Raw genomic sequence first — 17,380 nt, 5'->3', positions numbered from 1 at the left:
AAATATGATATGTCAAATTTCATTCTTTACAGAAATGAAACAACGTTAAATATAAAGCATTTATATGTCTATAAAGACGACGTCACCTTGCATGCTATTTAAGTGACAAAATGACTTTGATCTATGATATCTTTTTTTAATTTCAGATTTCTAAAAAAAAAAAAAAAGAACACATCTTCAATAAATTCTTTTTGTGTGTTTATTGTGTAATTTATGTCAATTGTGCTATCGTATACGGATTGTTTATTGTGCCTAAAGAAGAAAGTGTTGGGAAATATTTAGCAAGTTAGTCGTAAAGAGAATAATACATTCTACGGAGCTTAAAATGATGACTGTACAAGCTATTATGTTACTTACTACCCCCATTGCAAATAAGCAGTAATGCTTGATATGAAAGTGATAGAAATAGCTAGTATCGTTAACTCCGCTAAAAAAAACAAAGGTTAAAAAAAGGCAAGTTCTTTTTCTTTTTCAGTTTTGACAATAACAACAACAACAAAGTCATTCCCGTTCCTGATCCCGAAAATGGTAATTTAACCCAAAGTATTATATACTTTTTTATTGGACTTTGTAATTTTCTAAAAATATTGAAAATTGTCATGCTTTTATCATCTTTAAAAAATTATGATTAACATGTGGTATTACTGATGTGGTTATAAATATCTGTAGTTTCGCGTGTTTCTAATTCCCATATTATTTTTCGATAAGTGTATGGAAGCAATCCTATTCTCTTTCTGATTTTCTCTTTCTCTTTTCTCCAGCTAAAACCATAATAACCACTTCTTTATCAGATGTATTCAATCTAGTTTATGTTTTACTGTAGTATCGTTATGGATTTAACAATCTTTTAGTGATTAAAGAGAAAGCAAAGAAGAAGTAAAGTGGCTGGCTTGACAATCAAATAATAAGTGTTCAGAGAGCCTTAAAAGATAACTACTGTGAGTAAAACGTTTGAAAGGGTGTCGATAAAGAATATAGAACACATATAAATATATATATATGTATATAATGTTATATGTATACATACAAAGCTATTCACAGAAACAGGTCAACACAGCTAGTTCTATCTTAGACAACAGGGATCTTGCATAGAGGAATGTTTTGCCCGATTGGCTGATAAAGTATACTGCTGTAGCTATCAACTTACTTCTTCAGGTCAATTTAGTCGATCTAACTGATACAATTAATTTATTCAACTTAACTAGTCTAACTGGTATAACTGATCCACCTAATACATCTCAGTCTATATCACAATAGTCTTAGCCTGAACTTGATCATTCAGTTGCAATAGACAATATACTCATTATGGGGTTTTATTTTATTTCATATGATATACATGTATATAAATATTCTTGCAAAAGTTAAACTAAAAAATATAAATACAGAGTTCGTATCACTTGGATTTCTGTCGATTTATAGTATAAATCAAGCACTTTTTGCCCTTGAAAACACTTTTCAGTTTAAATATAGTCAAGAAATCTCTAAGATAATAAATAGATAGATAGATGAGAAATTAAGGTGAAGTATCCTTGTAGAATAAACAAATTTGAATGTTAATTAATGAAGTTTACCCTCCTCTTTTATTCTTAAACTTTCAACTGTTCACTTAACCTGATAAACGCCATTTAATTGTACAGCATTGGTTTTTTTTAAAAAAAAAATTATGATTTGATTCCTATAACCCTATTGTTTATAGTATATAAGCCCTTGTGACATACATTAGTTCAAATTATAGCTTCATAACAGATAAGAAAGTTGTAATCATATTTGACTGTTGATAGCTATACTAAACCTTATTTTTTTTTTCCTTTTCATTGCTTTGCTTAAATCTCAACACAATTGAAAAATAACGATTATTCCAGAAAGCTTTACATCCTGAGAGGCAAACATAGACGCATTTATCAATATTGTGTATACAACTCCACACTTTAAAAGCCTCCGGATCTTTAATGTATTATAACCTGCAGATATAACTAACCATATCAATATAGTACATCTTTTGTCAAAAGAAAAAAAAACATTTGAGGTGCCCTACTTTTTAATTCAAATGACAAAGTGAGTTCTACTATAATTGACTCAGACACGCGAATATAAAATATGATTGCTTATCCAGAGAGTTTATACATGTTTATAGATTTATTATCTTTCAAGATGAAATATGTAAGGCATCGTAATATATATATATATCGATCCTCATTAGAATTAGCGATTATTAGAGTGTTTGTAAAATCAGAGAGAGAGAGAGAAGATGTTCGCAGTGATCGGCAAGTTTTCAAAAGTGAATAATATGACTCATTTATTTGTATTGATAATAGCTTCCTGTGGGATACCAGTCCAAAGAGCTAGAGACAAAACAATTGATTGATTCGACGCCTTTTTACTCTATTATGGACAAAGAGAGCAAACGTCGAGTCAGATTCAACATCGAATAGTTCGAATACTCAAAGGTGAATTTGATCATCAATAATTGACGAATAGAGATGTAACTTAACGGTTATCACGAAAGACATGGTAGGTATCCACAGAACATATATGAGAATTCCTATGGGTGATTGATAATGAAAGGTTTAATGATACGCCTACTAGCATGCTTTTTTTTTAAGATAGTATAACTTAAGAGATAGAGTAAAACGATCATCAGAATCAATGACAAAAGCTAAAAGAAATACGATATACATAAGAGGGTCAAAAGAAACAGGCAACACAAAGAAGAAGAAATATTAATTAGATTTGTAATGAGGAGAAGGAATTAATGGTGGGGGACCAAGACTCGGTAAATAATCAAAGATAAACTGTATACGGATAGTAGGCTTATGCAAACGGACAGAAGGAGTTGCTGCAAGTAAAATAGTTATAAAAAGAAATCAACATGTATATTATAGCACGGACTATTGGAATCCTAATGTCTCTTTCTTTCTTTTTCGTTTTTTCTTTTTCATCTTTTATATATAACTAACTCTGTCTTCAATACTTCAATTAGGAATAAAAGAGAAAATAAATAATAATAATCATCTGATCATGATTTTTTCTTAAAGATCTAGAAGTTATAATATGGCTTAATTATAATTTATGCGTTATGCTAGATATTTCCTTAAAAATTATCCTAATTTTCAAGTATCTATCTTTTCACTGCGAATACACCTACTAGGAAAGTAGCAAAGGCAAATTAAGAAGCTTCAGAAATTAACTTTTAAACAAAGCTATTAATATAACAAATCAAAGATTATAATCAAGTTATTGTATAATCTGTAAAGAATAGATGACATTATTAGAAGACTTTATAAATAGTGCATTCTACACAACTTGTTATGAATTAGTAATATGAATACATTTTGTAGTTTAAGACTTAACTATATTTGTATATCTTTTTTATAGTAAATGATAACCAGTAATAAGCTACTATGTAATATTATTCATAATAATTAAGTCGGTATTTTTACATGCAGATTCTGTAGCTAAAAAAAAAAAAAAAAAAAAAAAAAAAAAAAAAAAAAAAAAAAAAACGTCTATGTATTGCCCCTGTGTAACATCAGTAGAGCTCATAACTATCTCAACAACCAATCAGAATTAAAGAGAAAAGTCAGGAAAGTTGTGGAAAAAAATTTTATTAGATTTTTTTAATAAACGCTCAAGTCTTAATTATTATTCTTTTTTTTGAATTTTTTTTTTCTATTTTTTTTTTATCACTTCTACTACTATAATTTACTATCATGGTTAGAGAGACAAAATTCTACGACATTTTGGGTGTTAGTCCCGATGCTTCTGATAGTGAACTTAAGAAAAGTTATAGAAAATTAGCTTTGAAATATCATCCTGATAAGGTATATTTATATACATATATGGTTTATATATATATATATATATATATATATATATGTATATTTGTATTTAGTAGATGTTAACAAAATGTCTATTTCAACCATCTTAATTGATTTAGAATCCTGATGCTGGTGATAAGTTTAAGGAAATCTCTCATGCCTATGAAATTCTTTCTGATCCCGAGAAACGTCAATTATATGATCAATATGGTGAAGAAGGATTGAATGGTGGACCTGGTATGGGTGGTATGGATGCTGAAGATCTCTTCTCTCAACTCTTTGGTGGTGGATTTGGTGGTGGACGCAGAGGTCCCTCTGGTCCTCGTCGTGGCAAAGATATGGTTCATGCTTTGAAGGTTAGCCTTGAAGATCTTTATAACGGCAAAACAAGTAAACTTGCTCTTCAAAAGCATATTCTTTGTCCCAAGTGTGATGGTAAAGGTGGTAAGGAAGGAGCTGTTCGTAAATGTAGAACTTGTAATGGTCAAGGTATCCGTATTATCACTCGTCAAATGGGACCTATGGTGCAACAAATGCAACAACCTTGTGGTGATTGTCAAGCCACTGGTGAAGTGATTGATGAAAAAGATCGTTGTACCAACTGTCGCGGCAAGAAGGTAGTCGGTGAAAAGAAAATTCTTGAAGTATTTATTGATAAGGGTATGCGTGATGGACAAAAGATTACTTTTGCTGGTGAAGGTGATCAAGCCCCCAATATTATTCCTGGTGATATTATTATTGTTATTGATGAAAAGCCTCATTCTCATTTCAAGCGTCAAGGTGATGATTTAATCTATGAAGCAAAGATTGATCTCTTAACTGCTCTTGCTGGCGGTAAGTTTGCTATACCCCATCTTGATGATCGTATTCTTATGGTTAATATCTTACCTGGCGAGGCTATTAAGCCTGATCAAATGAAGGTGATTCCTAACGAAGGTATGCCTGCTTACCGTACTCATACACATGGTCATCTCTTTGTTAAATTCACTATTGATTTCCCTAATCCCAACTGGACTTCTCCCGAAAATATTGCTGCTCTCGAAAACATCTTGCCACCTCGTCCTGCAGTTCCTTCTTTCCCTAATAAACATGTTGAAGATGTTGTTATGGCTGATGCAGACGGTTATCAATCTAGTTCTAGACAAGGCAGTGGTATGCATGAATATGACGATGATGAGGACCATCACCAATCTGGACCCGGAGTTCAATGTGCTCAACAATAAGCCCTTCCTTTCACCCTTCCGTTTAATAAGTATTTCATCCCTTATTTTGTTTTAGACGATTTTTTTTTTTTAATATAGTGTAAATTTTTTTTTTTGTTGCTTATGTGTATGTCTTGCTACTCTTTTTCTTTTATTTTTCATTTCACAAGAAAAAACGGCTATTAATTATAATAATAATAAAAATAAAAAAAATTATACATAAACTTGGCATAGTCATCTTTTTTTTTATTCTTTTTTTTTATTCTTTTTCTTTTTATTCTTTAAGAATAAACTAGTTTAAGAGAGTTTAGCAGCTTTTTGATATAAACTAGAAACGACTTTATCAACTTGTTTCAATGTTTCAATAGCAGTTTCATAAGTCTTGTCTTCTTCAGGCTCATCAAATACAATTAAGCAACCAGCTCCTTGATCAAGAATACCATGGAATTTCTTATCCAAAATCATTTGTGATAATTTAGCCTCAACTTGTTGTGTGGGCAATTTGACCATATCAGCAATATGACTAATCTCGACACGAGAGAAAGGTTCAATGATACGAACTAAATTCTGTTCTAAAAGAGTGTCATATAATGCTGCAAGTTGAGAACGAATGATGGGATCATTATTTAATTCATTAGTGTAAGTAGCTAAAGCTGTTTCAAATTCTTGAAGATTTCTATTCTTGTGTGCATTAGCAACAGCCTTCATAGCATCAATCTCTACACCTGCATATTTCAATGCAGCCTTTCCACTAATGATAGCATGAACATCCTCAGTCTATATACATGTATGTATATATTAGATTAGAAAAAAAAACAAGGGAAACGAAAACAAAATCCCTTATAAACTTACCAAATTCAACATAATCTTACACAATAACATATATTTAAGAGCTAAAATAGCCTTAGGATCCTCTTGATTAGAATAACCTTCAAATGTTTCAAAGAAATAAGAGTAAGCAGTCTTGTAATCTTTTTCTTCAGCATGAAGGACACCTGATTGCATATCCAAAGCAGCTTGTAATAAAGGTGGGCAATAAATGGAATTAGCAGATGTACGAGCAGAAGTCAAAGCAGCACGAGCCTTAGGAAGGTTTCTTAAGGCATGGCAGACACGACTTTCGAGCAATTGAACTTCAACAAGTACCATTTTATCATCTAAACGTTTTAATTCCTTCAATAGTAATGATATCAAATTTAAAGATTCATGATACATCTTGTTATCTAAATAGAGTGCTACTAAACGTGTCTCGAGTGCTTGTTTTAAAAATATACGCTTTTCTTGAACACACCATTCGATATTTTCTTTACAAACTTCAATTTGAAGAGGAAGACAATTAGGAATATCACTGAAATAATCAATAAGTGTACGAACTAAATAAAAAAAAAGCACGCAAACAAATCATTTAGCTAAATCTGATTTTTTAGTTTCAATTTGATTTTAATTATTACTCAATTTAGCAGTTTTAGCTTTAGCAATAGATAACATGAATGAATGAGAAGAACGAATCAAGTTTGCAAGCTCCTGAGGAAGTCTATACAAGTTTAAATAGACATTAATTTGAATGTTTTTTTTTATCGAGAATATACTAAGATAATTACTTAAGATCACGGTAAAGTTGACCTAACTGAGTAACAGCATGCTCTTGTTCTCTTAAAGTTTCTTCATCACTCGCTGTTTCTGTCAAAATACTCTTATAAAAACTAATAGCCTCTTCGAACTTTTTAGCTTCCTTTAATAAATCAGCTTCGTGTAATCTATTTGAAGGTGCAGATCTAGTTGTAGTATTAACCATTATTTATTTATGAAATTTGTATATAAGAAAAAAAAAAAAAAATAAAAAAAATAAAAGGCGCTTAACGTCGATATACTTTTGTAAGTAAATAACTCAGTTCGTACACATATTTCCTATGATTGGCCCTTGAGAAAGCCGAACAGAAAGAGGAAGCTGATTACGCGTTCACAGTCACTGAGTTCGTAAATTTCAACTGTTGGAAGTGTGTAACCTTACTACCTCGTAGCAAAATAGCGCAAGTGGAAGAGTCGTCGTAGTGAATTCACTTAATGCTGACTTTTTATATCTGTAGTACGCGTGTCTTAATTGAACTTTTTTTTTTTCTTTTATTTATTTAGTACATATAATAATTAATAAACATGTCTACTTTAATTGAAGAAAATACAGTTCCAAAGATTCCTGATCTTAGTCTTGCTGTAAGTATAGTTGCATCTTTTATCTATTTATTTTTTAAATATCTTCAAAAAAAAAACTAAACAAGAAGTTATTTAGCATTATCGTTTCATAATTACCCAAGGTCCTGCTGAATTAAAAGAAGATGCTAAGACTAAACTTTTTGAAGGCATCAAAAATAACAGTATGTAGATAACCAAAAGGGATCATGAACTAAATCAATATACTAATGTATTTTTTTTAAATAATAAAACAGACATGGCAATTTTTTACAAAACTATGGTTGAAGAGCTTCAAACATCTTTTGATCAATCTTTATATGATGCTATGGTTGCAAAGAATGAAAAACAATTAAAAAGTTTTGATGACAAAGCTGCCGATGCAGAACAGAACCAAGGAGAAACCGAAGTAAATGAAGCTCTTTTAGCTAAAGCTGAATACTATACCAAGATTGGTGATAAAGTAAATTTGAGAGAAAGAAAAAAAAAAGAAAAAGAACAAAATAAATTTATTGGAAATTTCTTGTATAATTAGGAAAATGCTTTAGCAAGTTATGAAAATTTATTAAAGAAATCAATCACTTTGGGTACACGTATCGATATTATTTTCACCTTTGTTCGCATTGGTTTCTTTTATGGTGATAATAACTTAGTTCGTAGCAATATTGAAAAACTTCGAGAATTGATTGAACAAGGAGGTGATTGGGATCGTCGTAACAGATTAAAGGTTTATGAAGGTGTTTATCTTATGTCTATTCGTGATTTCAAAGGAGCTGCATCTTTGTTTTTAGATACATTAAGCACTTTTACTAGCACTGAAATCATGTCTTATCAAGATTTTGTGAAATATGCTGTTTTGACTAGTTTAATTAGTATGAAGCGTGTAGATATTAAGAAGAAGGTAAGTAGAATATTGGTTTTTCTTTTTGCTTATGATTACATGTATAAATGCTTATAATTGTTCATAGGTTTTAGATGCTCCCGAAATTTTAGAGGTAATTTCTGATATTCCTCATCTTGAAGATTTTATGGCCAGTTTATACAATTGCAAATACGATCAATTCTTCCGTTCATTAGCAGCTATTGAACAGACACATTTACGTACATCACGCTATCTTTTACCTCATATGCGTTATTATATTCGTGAAATGCGTATTTTAGCCTACGCTCAATTACTAGAAAGTTATAGATCTTTAACAGTTACCAGTATGGCTCAGGCATTTGGTGTGAGTGAAGCATACATTGACCAGTAAGTTACAACTCTATACTATTGTTACATATAACGTTTTTCTTAAATACATGTAAACTTTAGGGATCTTTATCGATTCATTGCTGCAGGACGTCTTAATTGTGTAATTGATAAAGTGAATGGCATTATTGAAACAAACAGACCTGATGCAAAGAATGCTCAATATCAAGCTGTCATTAAGCAGGGCGATGTCTTATTGAATAGAATTCAAAAATTAAGCCGAGTTATTGATGTTTAAAAAAAAAAAAAAGAATGATTTTTTTCTCTATAAATAAATATTACATGACAAAATTTAATTAGTTTGTAGTCTATTTAAAAAAACGATACAATAGTGCATTCAATAATTATAAAGCAGATGATGGTGGAATATAAATATTGTTTACTACTCTATTCATTCACTTGTAGACAATAGTTAAATTAACTTGTTTATAATGAACCGTAAATATAAAATATTCATTGGACAAATATACGCCGTCTAATGAAGTTTCCATTACCTACAAGAGAAGAGCCTACAAATTATACGCACAAAGAAGTGTTTTATAAAGTGAAAATGTATACACATATCAGATGCATAACATTGACAATCAATAAAAATGATAGCTTAAATGCAAGATTTTTTTTTTCTGGGTTTAAGTATGCACAGTTAATTGATCTGTTTCAATTTAAGACAATCCGTTTTAAGACAATTAGTTCTAATGAATCTTTAATTATTACTTTCTCGCCCCGTAATTTATTAATTATTATTTATTTATTTTTTTTTCTACATTTAACATTTAATTACTCTTTTTCATCTTTCGTTCTCGAAAAAAAAAAGATGGATTTGTTTCTTAAGAGTCGAATAAAAAATAAAAAGCATTCGCATCTATCTTTACCAGAATTTCGAGAATCTTTTAAAGAACATGGCGTTAAATTTGATTCGGAGCAAGCTTTTAAAGACAAACCAATGGTATAGTTATTGTTAACGCAATAGACAAAAAAAAAAAAAATCTAACATAGTGATTATACTGACTTGAAAAGCATGTAGGAAATACCAAGCCATTATGGATTTCGAGATATTAAATCACTGAATTCGCTTCAGGGACAACCTGCAGATTACGGTATAAGCGTACATGAAAGCTCCTTATCAAGTCAGCAACATTCTAATGATAATCCACATTTCGAGAATCGAATAAAACGACCTGAATATTTTATAAAAAAGCTTTCAGATGACGCCGTGTATAGAAAGATATCCAACAAGGTTTTATTACGGCTTGAATTACATTTAAAAACGATGCCAATAAGGTATATAATGAAAACAAAAGAAAAGAAAAACCACACACACAAACACGGACACAGACAATTTAAAAATAAACTTTTTTTTTTTTTTTTTTAATAGATGGATACAAAAATTTATTAATATGAAAGGCGTTTCATTAATTATTAATACTTTGAATCGACACCGAAAAAGTTACACAAAGTTAATTGAATTAGAATATAATATTCTGGCTTGTTTAAAAGCATTGATCAATAACTCGGTATGACAAAGTAGCATTGACGCGAAAAGACACGTCAATATATACATGTAGAAGTATACTCATTTATTAAACTTTTTTTTTTTTTTTTTTTTTTTTTTTTTTTTAAAAAAAAAAAATAGATAGGTGTTCACGAGTTTTTTACTCACCCCGAATATATTAATGAAATTACATATAGTCTAGAATCATATCATATTCCTAGTCGAAAACTTGTTTGCGAAATTCTCATATTTTTGTGTTATTATAAAACACCTGAAGGTCATAGAGTCGTTTTGGATACATTGAAAAAGTTATCAAAATCAGTTAAAAATAATGAAAATCATTTTTTGACTTGGATAACTGCATGGAAGCATACGATTATTACAAAAACTTTAAATCAGAACGATGAATGCGAATATTCCGTAATAATTAGCCCTTTTATTTATTTATTTATTTTTAATATTACGCGTAAAGTCTAATTAATTAATTTTTTTTTTTTTTTGGCTATTATATAGTTATTTAATATGATGCTCGTAAATGCTATACTTAATACAGAAAGCGATAAAGATATGCGTATTTGCCTAAGGAATCAAATGGATGAATTAGGCCTTAGTGTTATCTTGGAAACAAGCGCTCGTAACAAAGAGATATATAAACACATTGAAGAATATTACACGTTAGCTAAAGAAGATCAGCTACCACTAAAAATAGAAAAAAGTGACAGTATAAATAGTTCAAGTACACTTTCTACAACAATGGGTACTAATGTGAATGATAACAATCAGTCAATAAAGTCAACAGTCTCTTCTACAACATCAAATAAAAGAGTATTTAAAAGCCTAATTGATCCCTATAATGTCTTTGAAATGGTTCTTAGTAGCATTGAAAAATCTTCGTGCTATGACCTCTTTCTTAATACGCTTCAAAATATCCTTACATACAATAGTATAAATGATGATGATGATAAAATGGATTATTTTAAACGTATCGATTCTTATATATCACAGCAAACTCACGATGCTTCTTCAAAACCTAGTGAAAGCGATCCTAAATTATATCAACTTACGATTGAAGAAAAGGATAAAGAATTAGTTCAGCTACAGAAAGATTTAGATCATTATAAAGGCTTATATGAATCACAAAAGGAGCTTCAAGAAAAAAACAAGGAAATGACAGAAATGAGTACTTTAATTAAAGATAGTAACGATAAAATTCACTCTTTGGAAGACTTATTAAAGATGTCGAGACATACAGTTTCAACATTACAACAAAAACTTAAAGATATTCAAGAAGAATACGAAGATAATATATCATTACTTGAACAGCAACTTGATAAATTTTATAAAGTAATTGAAGAAGATTTCAATAATGTTGGTGACAAGGGTGATATAGTTATCAGTAGAGAAGAATACATAAAATCATATAAAAGAATAAAGGCAAGAGAAAATTCAAAAAAGTCTGAAAGGGATACTGAGGATTCATCTAATGAAGAATGTAGTTTATTGGTTCCACCAATAGAAAGAAAGGTATAAGTTTAATGAAAGAGACAGTTTATTATTATTATTATTACTAACAGATATAAAATATTTGTATGCATATATATATTACTATACCTTAGAGTTCTATTTATCTAAAGAAGCAAAAAAGAAGTACTGCAATGAATATTACGGAAGAATTTAAATCACAACTCGCAAAGCAATTTTCAGCTAGTAGTATCTTAGATCTTGTCTCAGCAACAGATAATAACCGTCCATTTAACAGAAAATCTAGTAGACGTTGCCATAGTATCATGATTAGTGACAATATTTCACTTCCTATGGTCGAATCACCATTAAAGCATCAGCGATATTCATTTGTACCCCCAATGGCTGAAATAACCAACACTGATAAAGCATTTTTAAGTGACTCTTTAAAATGTTTTGATGGGGCTACAAGGCAGCAAGCTATGTCAAAAGCACCCAGTAAATTATTATCACAAATGGATATGCATAAAAACAGTAATCAACACGTTGGTCGAAAACCACGAGAATGTTCTTTTTATGAAGATAGTAAAGTATCCATTGATTTTACATCATCTGCCGAAAGCTTATTTTCAAATGACAAGTATGCTATGAGCTCAACAGATTCATTGGGCGTGCCTAATATCCCTACCATATCATTATCAAATTCATCAATAAATAGTGATGTGAGTTCATGGTCTCAAAAAACAATATCTTCAATAGAATCTGTCTCTTTATTGCCATCAGAATCAGACATTAAACCTACATTCATATCTGATCCATCACAAGATAATACGTCAGTACCATCAAAAACTACAACAACAGAAACAGTGGAGCTATTACCTTTGATTGAATCATCGGTAGCTCCTCCACCTCCACCTCCTCCACCTCCACCTCCACCACCTGTAAATAGTACTATATACTCATTAAATAATAATTCAAGTCCTACCACTGCTTTTCAGAGTAACTCAAGTATACCCTCTCCATCCTCTCCTTCTCCTCCTTCTCCTCCTCCTCCTCCTCCACCACCACCACCACCACCACCACCATCACCATTTTCAAATTCAGCTGCTTTAAAAAATAACAGCGGATACGATGACACTCAAGAGAGTCAAGAATTTAATATCCTATATAATATGAATCGAAAACAAATGAACCGGTACCCAAGTGTCAAGACACGAATCGTTCAATGGCAAAAATTGAGTAAAGATAGTATTCAGTCCACTGTCTGGCATCCCAGCGAGTATGATGAAGTCCATAAAATAGAGAATTCATTTGAAGCTACATTGGATCAGGCAGGAGTATTCAAGAAGATGGAAGAAACATTTGGACAGAGACAGCCCTCGACTGTCAAACCATCCAGCAAGAAAAAATGGCGACATCGAGCCTATGAAAATGAAGAACGAGTGCTAGACTCACAAAGGGCAGCCAACTTGACTATTTCATTCCTTATGAAACTCAAACAATATAGTATTGAAGAAATAAAACAAAAACTACTAGAACTAGACGAGACGGTATTTGATGAAATCATGCTTGAGAACTTGTTGAATAATCTACCCTCCCTGAACGATATTAAAAAGTTAAATGAAACAAAGGCAAAGCTAGAGATACAAAATGCAAAAGAAACAGATGAAAGTCGTAAAAAGAGCTTGTCAAAGCCTGATTTATTTTGCTTAGAGGTAAATATAAATTGATTATTATTATTAATCTGATCTGACTTATAATTTCGAATTCTTCTTGCATATCTTAGATGTCAAAGGTTCCGAAAGTTAAAGCTCGTATTAAGGCCATGTTACTCAAACTCAACTTTAATGAGCGAATTATTCACATATCTAAGAGAATGTCCAATATTATGGATGCATCTACAGCACTTCGTAATTCAGCTTCATTTAGGGAATTCTTAACTGTAAAATAATATATATATATAAGCACATGCTTTTCACTTTTACTAATTGCATTTTTTTTTTAAAGCTTGTGCTATTAATTGGTAACTTTTTAAATAGTACAAATAATCAAGGTGGTGCTTTTGGTATTCGTATAGCAAGTATAAATAAGGTAAGCTTATTATCTCATTCTTGTAACATATCTATATACATATATTAATGATACTATTGTGTTTAGCTTATTGATACAAAATCTTTTTCAAATGATACCACTTTGCTTCATTTTATTATTGAAATGATGGAAAATCAATTTCCTGAAATATTTCATTCACTTATACCTGATTTGAAATTATGCACAGACGCATGTAAAAGTAAGTTTAACAAAAAAAATTTTTTTTTTTTGGAGAACACAAATTTAAAACTCTTTACACTTTTATTGTAGTAACACTTAATGACCTTGTGAGTGATTATAATGAACTAAAAATTGATCTTGAATCACTTTCCAAGACACTTTCAGAAGTTGAAAATACAGATGAGATATTTACTGCAAAGATGTCTCATTTTTATCATGAGGCTATGGTAACATTTGATCAACTTGAAGTTCGATATACGTCTATGGATGTTGCTTACAAAGATGTACTTATTTATTTTGGAGAAGAGCCAGGTGAGATGAAACCAGATGAATTTTTCAGCATATTTGTCAAGTTTATTTCTGATTGGGAGGTAAATTTCAGTTTAAAGGAAAAGAAAAATAAAATAAAATATTTTCTTGTTATTCGAAAGGTTTTAACATTTTATATCTCTAGTTTGCATATCGAGATATTACAGTAAATAGAGAAGAACGTGAACGTATCAAGAGAGTACATGAATTTGAAAAAGAAATGAAGTTATTGAAAGCAAATGCAATTGAAGAGTATTATTAGAATATATATCTCTCGTTTGTCATATTGTATTTTTTTTTTTCAACAACAGGTTTCAGAATAACCTAGAGTATTTATTTGTATACATTGTATCATTCCTTCTCATATATTATATATAATAATACATACACACATACACACATACATATATACATATATACATATATACATACATACATACTTATATACTTATATACTTATATTTCTTTTATTTCCATTATAATAATAATAATATTAATAATAAATAAATATACATGTTATGTATACATTTTTTTTTGTCTTTGAACGTAAATCGTAGAGTTATAAATACATAGTAATGTTATACATCAACAGTATACATATTTATATATTTTTTGATTCCAAAATTGTAATGCTTTATGTATGTATGTACGTATTATAAACTTACAACTAACTAAATATATTAGTTAATTTACATAATTCACTTGCCAATAACAGATTCAATAGAGTCATTCTTCTTCCAAATTGAAAAAGATCTTTGATACAAAGGTACCCATATATCATTTTGAGATAGGGTCAAGATATTACGAATACGATCCATGTGACCAATGTTTGGTTTATATAACTCTTGACGGAATTTTTCAAGTTCTGTTTGAGTAAATTCATACACAGCTTGAACTGTAGAGGTGAAAACAAGCTTTGTTTTCAAAAAGGACTCAATTTGGGCTTGCAGAAGAGGCCATTGTTGTTGTTGTTGTTGTTGCTGAGATATCATTTGAATTTGAGTGAGTATCCAAGTATGAATAATTTGGCTTACTTGCCTTTCTTCCCGTTTAGCAGAGGATATCCTTTTAGCGGCACGAATAGAAATGGCATGAATGACCTTCATGAGACGATCAGTACCACTAATGACTTCAGAATCTGTATCCTCCTCTGGTGGTACGCTATGATTATCAAGTGGAATATATTGATTTATCAAGGCTTCCAGTTCGCCAGCCATATAGTCAATACGAGAATCAATGATTGTTTTCTTTTTCTCTTGAAGACTTGATACGGCGCCTCTAATAGGCTGGACGAGAAGCTGATCTGTAGGGGTTGTAATAACACCTGGAAATTGACGCTCAAATAAATCGAGCGATTTATTTCCCATCGTGTTCGCATACGAAAGTATTTTCTTGCTCTTATCATTATCCAAATAAGGTTGTGTTGAAGAGATAACGGTCTGAAGCTTATCTTCAGCAAAATTGAGTGCCCTTTGGCCTATAGCATGCTGTTTAGCTATCTTTTGTGCGCCTTTATAACTGTCTTGAATAATAGGTATAGATGCTATACGCGAAAAGAAATTTATCGAAGAAGTAGTATCAGCAACTGTAATAGAACGACCAAGAGCTTCATCTTGACGTTGGCCTTTACATTCATCTTCATCATCTTCTTGACTCATACTAAATCCAGAATCACCATCACTACTATAGTTATCATCATCTAAATATAATGTGCAATTCATTTAGTTTTACAGAAAAATTCTGTAATACATGTATATATATATATACCAAATGGCGTTGATAGACAATCGTCAAAGTCTTCTTCTTGAAAATTCTTTTTATTCATATCAAGGTCTTTATCCATCTTATATAAGAAATAAATATTTATTATAAACAAAAAAAAAAGAAAGAAAAATAAGGGAAATAAATAAAAAAAAAAAAATGAAAAGAAAAGCAAAAGGATAAATTTATAAATCTTTTTATATTATCTTATTCATATCTGCAACACTATCATGCAGATACACAAAAAAAAATAACTATATTTTTTTCATATGTCATTACAATTAAGAGAGAGAGAGAGAGAAAGAGAGAGAAGGATTGTTACATAAATATGCATGAAACACTTTAAAATCTTACAATTTTAGTATAGAAGAAGATGTAACTGTTTATAATGAAGAAAATACAACTATATACAATAATCATATGATGATTATCTTCTTTTTTTTTATCTCTTGTGATTCTAAACAAAATATTATCTTGAAAGAAAGAAAAGACAGTATAAGTTTGAATATTTCTTTATTCTTAAGCAGAATAAGATATTATTATTGCATGAAGAAAATATACTATTTTTGAAATAAAAAAGATATATTAAATGAGTCGTATTTGGTGTATATATTTATATACACACTTTTATTTATCTATATTCTATAACTGAAGCTATTTGAGGATAATGTGATATGATGGAGAAGAGGCAAAATTACTACAAATTTGCGTACCTGGAAAGTTTTTTTTTTTTTTTTTTTTTTTTTTTTTCAATTATAATGCAATTTACTGGTTATTCACATACTCAAATTGCTAAAAAGAAATGACATATATGATCTTCTTTTGTTTATTTAAAGTAGGCACAAAATAAATAAACTAATTTGAAACTAATAACAATAGAACCAATTTTTTTAAACGAAGTTATAAAAAGGGGATATAATGTTTCTTATTTTGTATACGAGTATCTCAGTCGATTCTAATAGAATTTATTCAACATTTAAACATGATTAAATAAATAAATATAAAAATATACTCTTCTAATTATGAACATTGATTGCTCCATTATTTAAAATGTACGCCAGTAAAAGCTTGCTATGTTACATGTACTGTAAATTATATATGAAGTCGAATATAAAGCTTAGGAAAAAAAAAAAAAGAGGCTCATATAATAGTCAGACGAAACATAATAATTTATTTAAGTTTAGATCCTTGTAGTCAAAGATAGGTTCTCTTGCCCAGATGAGATACCTGCCTATTTTTAGTTTACGCTTTAAGTTTCGTTAATTTAACTCTGAACAAGACTACAGAGCTAGGAATGAGAAGCGAGGGCATTGTGAATAATACTAAAGTTGCTCATGCTAAAATAAATAAAACAAGATCAAATATTAATTATATATATAAGTACGAAATATACAAACTTATCTAGCTTTAAATACACTAGATTCATGGCGAAAGATTATATCTAAAACAGAACTACTCACCAGTATTATACACATGGTCTTAATTACGTCTTTGAGATTGATTTTTTTTTTTTTTTTTTTGGTATATTTTTGAAACCTAACAATAAAATGTATTTATTAACCAAGTTATCCACAAGGTATATCTATTTAACAACTGCAAGGAACTTTGTAATGAACCCATAAAGTAATTA

The 17,380-nt window shown here is 30.0% G+C and overlaps 5 protein-coding genes across 5 annotated transcripts; 3 read left to right on the top strand and 2 right to left on the bottom strand.

Annotated features, from left to right (window-relative positions):
* Window positions 1-3,682: 3,682 nt before the first annotated feature.
* BX663DRAFT_475598 (uncharacterized protein) lies at window positions 3,683-5,041 on the top strand (the record flags this gene model as incomplete). The annotated part of the gene is made up of 2 exons (XM_051524245.1): window positions 3,683-3,821; window positions 3,938-5,041. The coding sequence occupies exons 1-2, from the start codon at window positions 3,711-3,713 to the stop codon at window positions 5,039-5,041; spliced, it is 1,215 nt and encodes a 404-aa protein (XP_051381151.1). The 5' UTR covers window positions 3,683-3,710.
* A 231-nt stretch (window positions 5,042-5,272) lies between these two features.
* On the bottom strand, window positions 5,273-6,852 carry BX663DRAFT_515159 (PCI domain-containing protein). The gene is made up of 4 exons (XM_051528392.1): window positions 6,622-6,852; window positions 6,472-6,554; window positions 5,873-6,393; window positions 5,273-5,797 (listed from the first exon to the last, which is right to left on the bottom strand). The coding sequence occupies exons 1-4, from the start codon at window positions 6,813-6,815 to the stop codon at window positions 5,318-5,320; spliced, it is 1,278 nt and encodes a 425-aa protein (XP_051381150.1). The 5' UTR covers window positions 6,816-6,852; the 3' UTR covers window positions 5,273-5,317.
* A 275-nt stretch (window positions 6,853-7,127) lies between these two features.
* BX663DRAFT_515157 (26S proteasome subunit RPN7-domain-containing protein) lies at window positions 7,128-8,738 on the top strand. The gene is made up of 5 exons (XM_051528391.1): window positions 7,128-7,231; window positions 7,308-7,670; window positions 7,743-8,108; window positions 8,176-8,456; window positions 8,520-8,738. The coding sequence occupies exons 2-5, from the start codon at window positions 7,467-7,469 to the stop codon at window positions 8,692-8,694; spliced, it is 1,026 nt and encodes a 341-aa protein (XP_051381149.1). The 5' UTR covers window positions 7,128-7,231; window positions 7,308-7,466; the 3' UTR covers window positions 8,695-8,738.
* A 532-nt stretch (window positions 8,739-9,270) lies between these two features.
* Window positions 9,271-14,251, top strand: BX663DRAFT_487751 (uncharacterized protein; the record flags this gene model as incomplete). Its single annotated transcript, XM_051524772.1, has 11 exons — window positions 9,271-9,402; window positions 9,481-9,737; window positions 9,832-9,970; window positions 10,090-10,368; window positions 10,462-11,472; window positions 11,565-13,124; window positions 13,196-13,351; window positions 13,417-13,500; window positions 13,567-13,699; window positions 13,771-14,051; window positions 14,135-14,251. 11 exons carry the CDS (start codon window positions 9,271-9,273, stop codon window positions 14,249-14,251), a joined length of 4,149 nt encoding a protein of 1,382 aa, XP_051381148.1.
* Window positions 14,252-14,475: 224 nt separating this feature from the next.
* Window positions 14,476-15,908, bottom strand: BX663DRAFT_515150 (uncharacterized protein). Its single transcript, XM_051528390.1, has 2 exons — window positions 15,757-15,908; window positions 14,476-15,688 (listed from the first exon to the last, which is right to left on the bottom strand). The coding sequence occupies exons 1-2, from the start codon at window positions 15,830-15,832 to the stop codon at window positions 14,688-14,690; spliced, it is 1,077 nt and encodes a 358-aa protein (XP_051381147.1). The 5' UTR covers window positions 15,833-15,908; the 3' UTR covers window positions 14,476-14,687.
* Window positions 15,909-17,380: the final 1,472 nt, after the last annotated feature.

This window comes from Cokeromyces recurvatus (genome assembly GCF_025118155.1).
Source record: "Cokeromyces recurvatus strain NRRL 2243 chromosome Unknown BX663scaffold_19, whole genome shotgun sequence".
NCBI lineage: Eukaryota > Fungi > Mucoromycota > Mucoromycetes > Mucorales > Mucoraceae > Cokeromyces > Cokeromyces recurvatus.
This window is presented reverse-complemented; position numbering and strand designations above follow the sequence as displayed.

Bases quoted from the DNA above. Each gene is read 5' to 3' on its own strand.
- BX663DRAFT_515159 (XM_051528392.1), bottom strand. From the start codon at position 6,815: ATGGTTAATACTACAACTAGATCTGCACCTTCAAATAGATTACACGAA. The intron at 6,555-6,621 runs GTAATTATCTTA...AAACTTGTATAG, and splicing joins CAACTTTACCGTGATCTTAA to ACTTCCTCAGGAGCTTGCAA. The intron at 5,798-5,872 runs GTAAGTTTATAA...ACATGTATATAG, and splicing joins GTAAGATTATGTTGAATTTG to ACTGAGGATGTTCATGCTAT.
- BX663DRAFT_515157 (XM_051528391.1), top strand. From the start codon at position 7,467: ATGGCAATTTTTTACAAAACTATGGTTGAAGAGCTTCAAACATCTTTT. The intron at 7,671-7,742 runs GTAAATTTGAGA...TTGTATAATTAG, and splicing joins ATACCAAGATTGGTGATAAA to GAAAATGCTTTAGCAAGTTA. The intron at 8,457-8,519 runs GTAAGTTACAAC...TGTAAACTTTAG, and splicing joins AGTGAAGCATACATTGACCA to GGATCTTTATCGATTCATTG.
- BX663DRAFT_515150 (XM_051528390.1), bottom strand. From the start codon at position 15,832: ATGGATAAAGACCTTGATATGAATAAAAAGAATTTTCAAGAAGAAGAC. The intron at 15,689-15,756 runs GTATATATATAT...CATTATATTTAG, and splicing joins TTGTCTATCAACGCCATTTG to ATGATGATAACTATAGTAGT.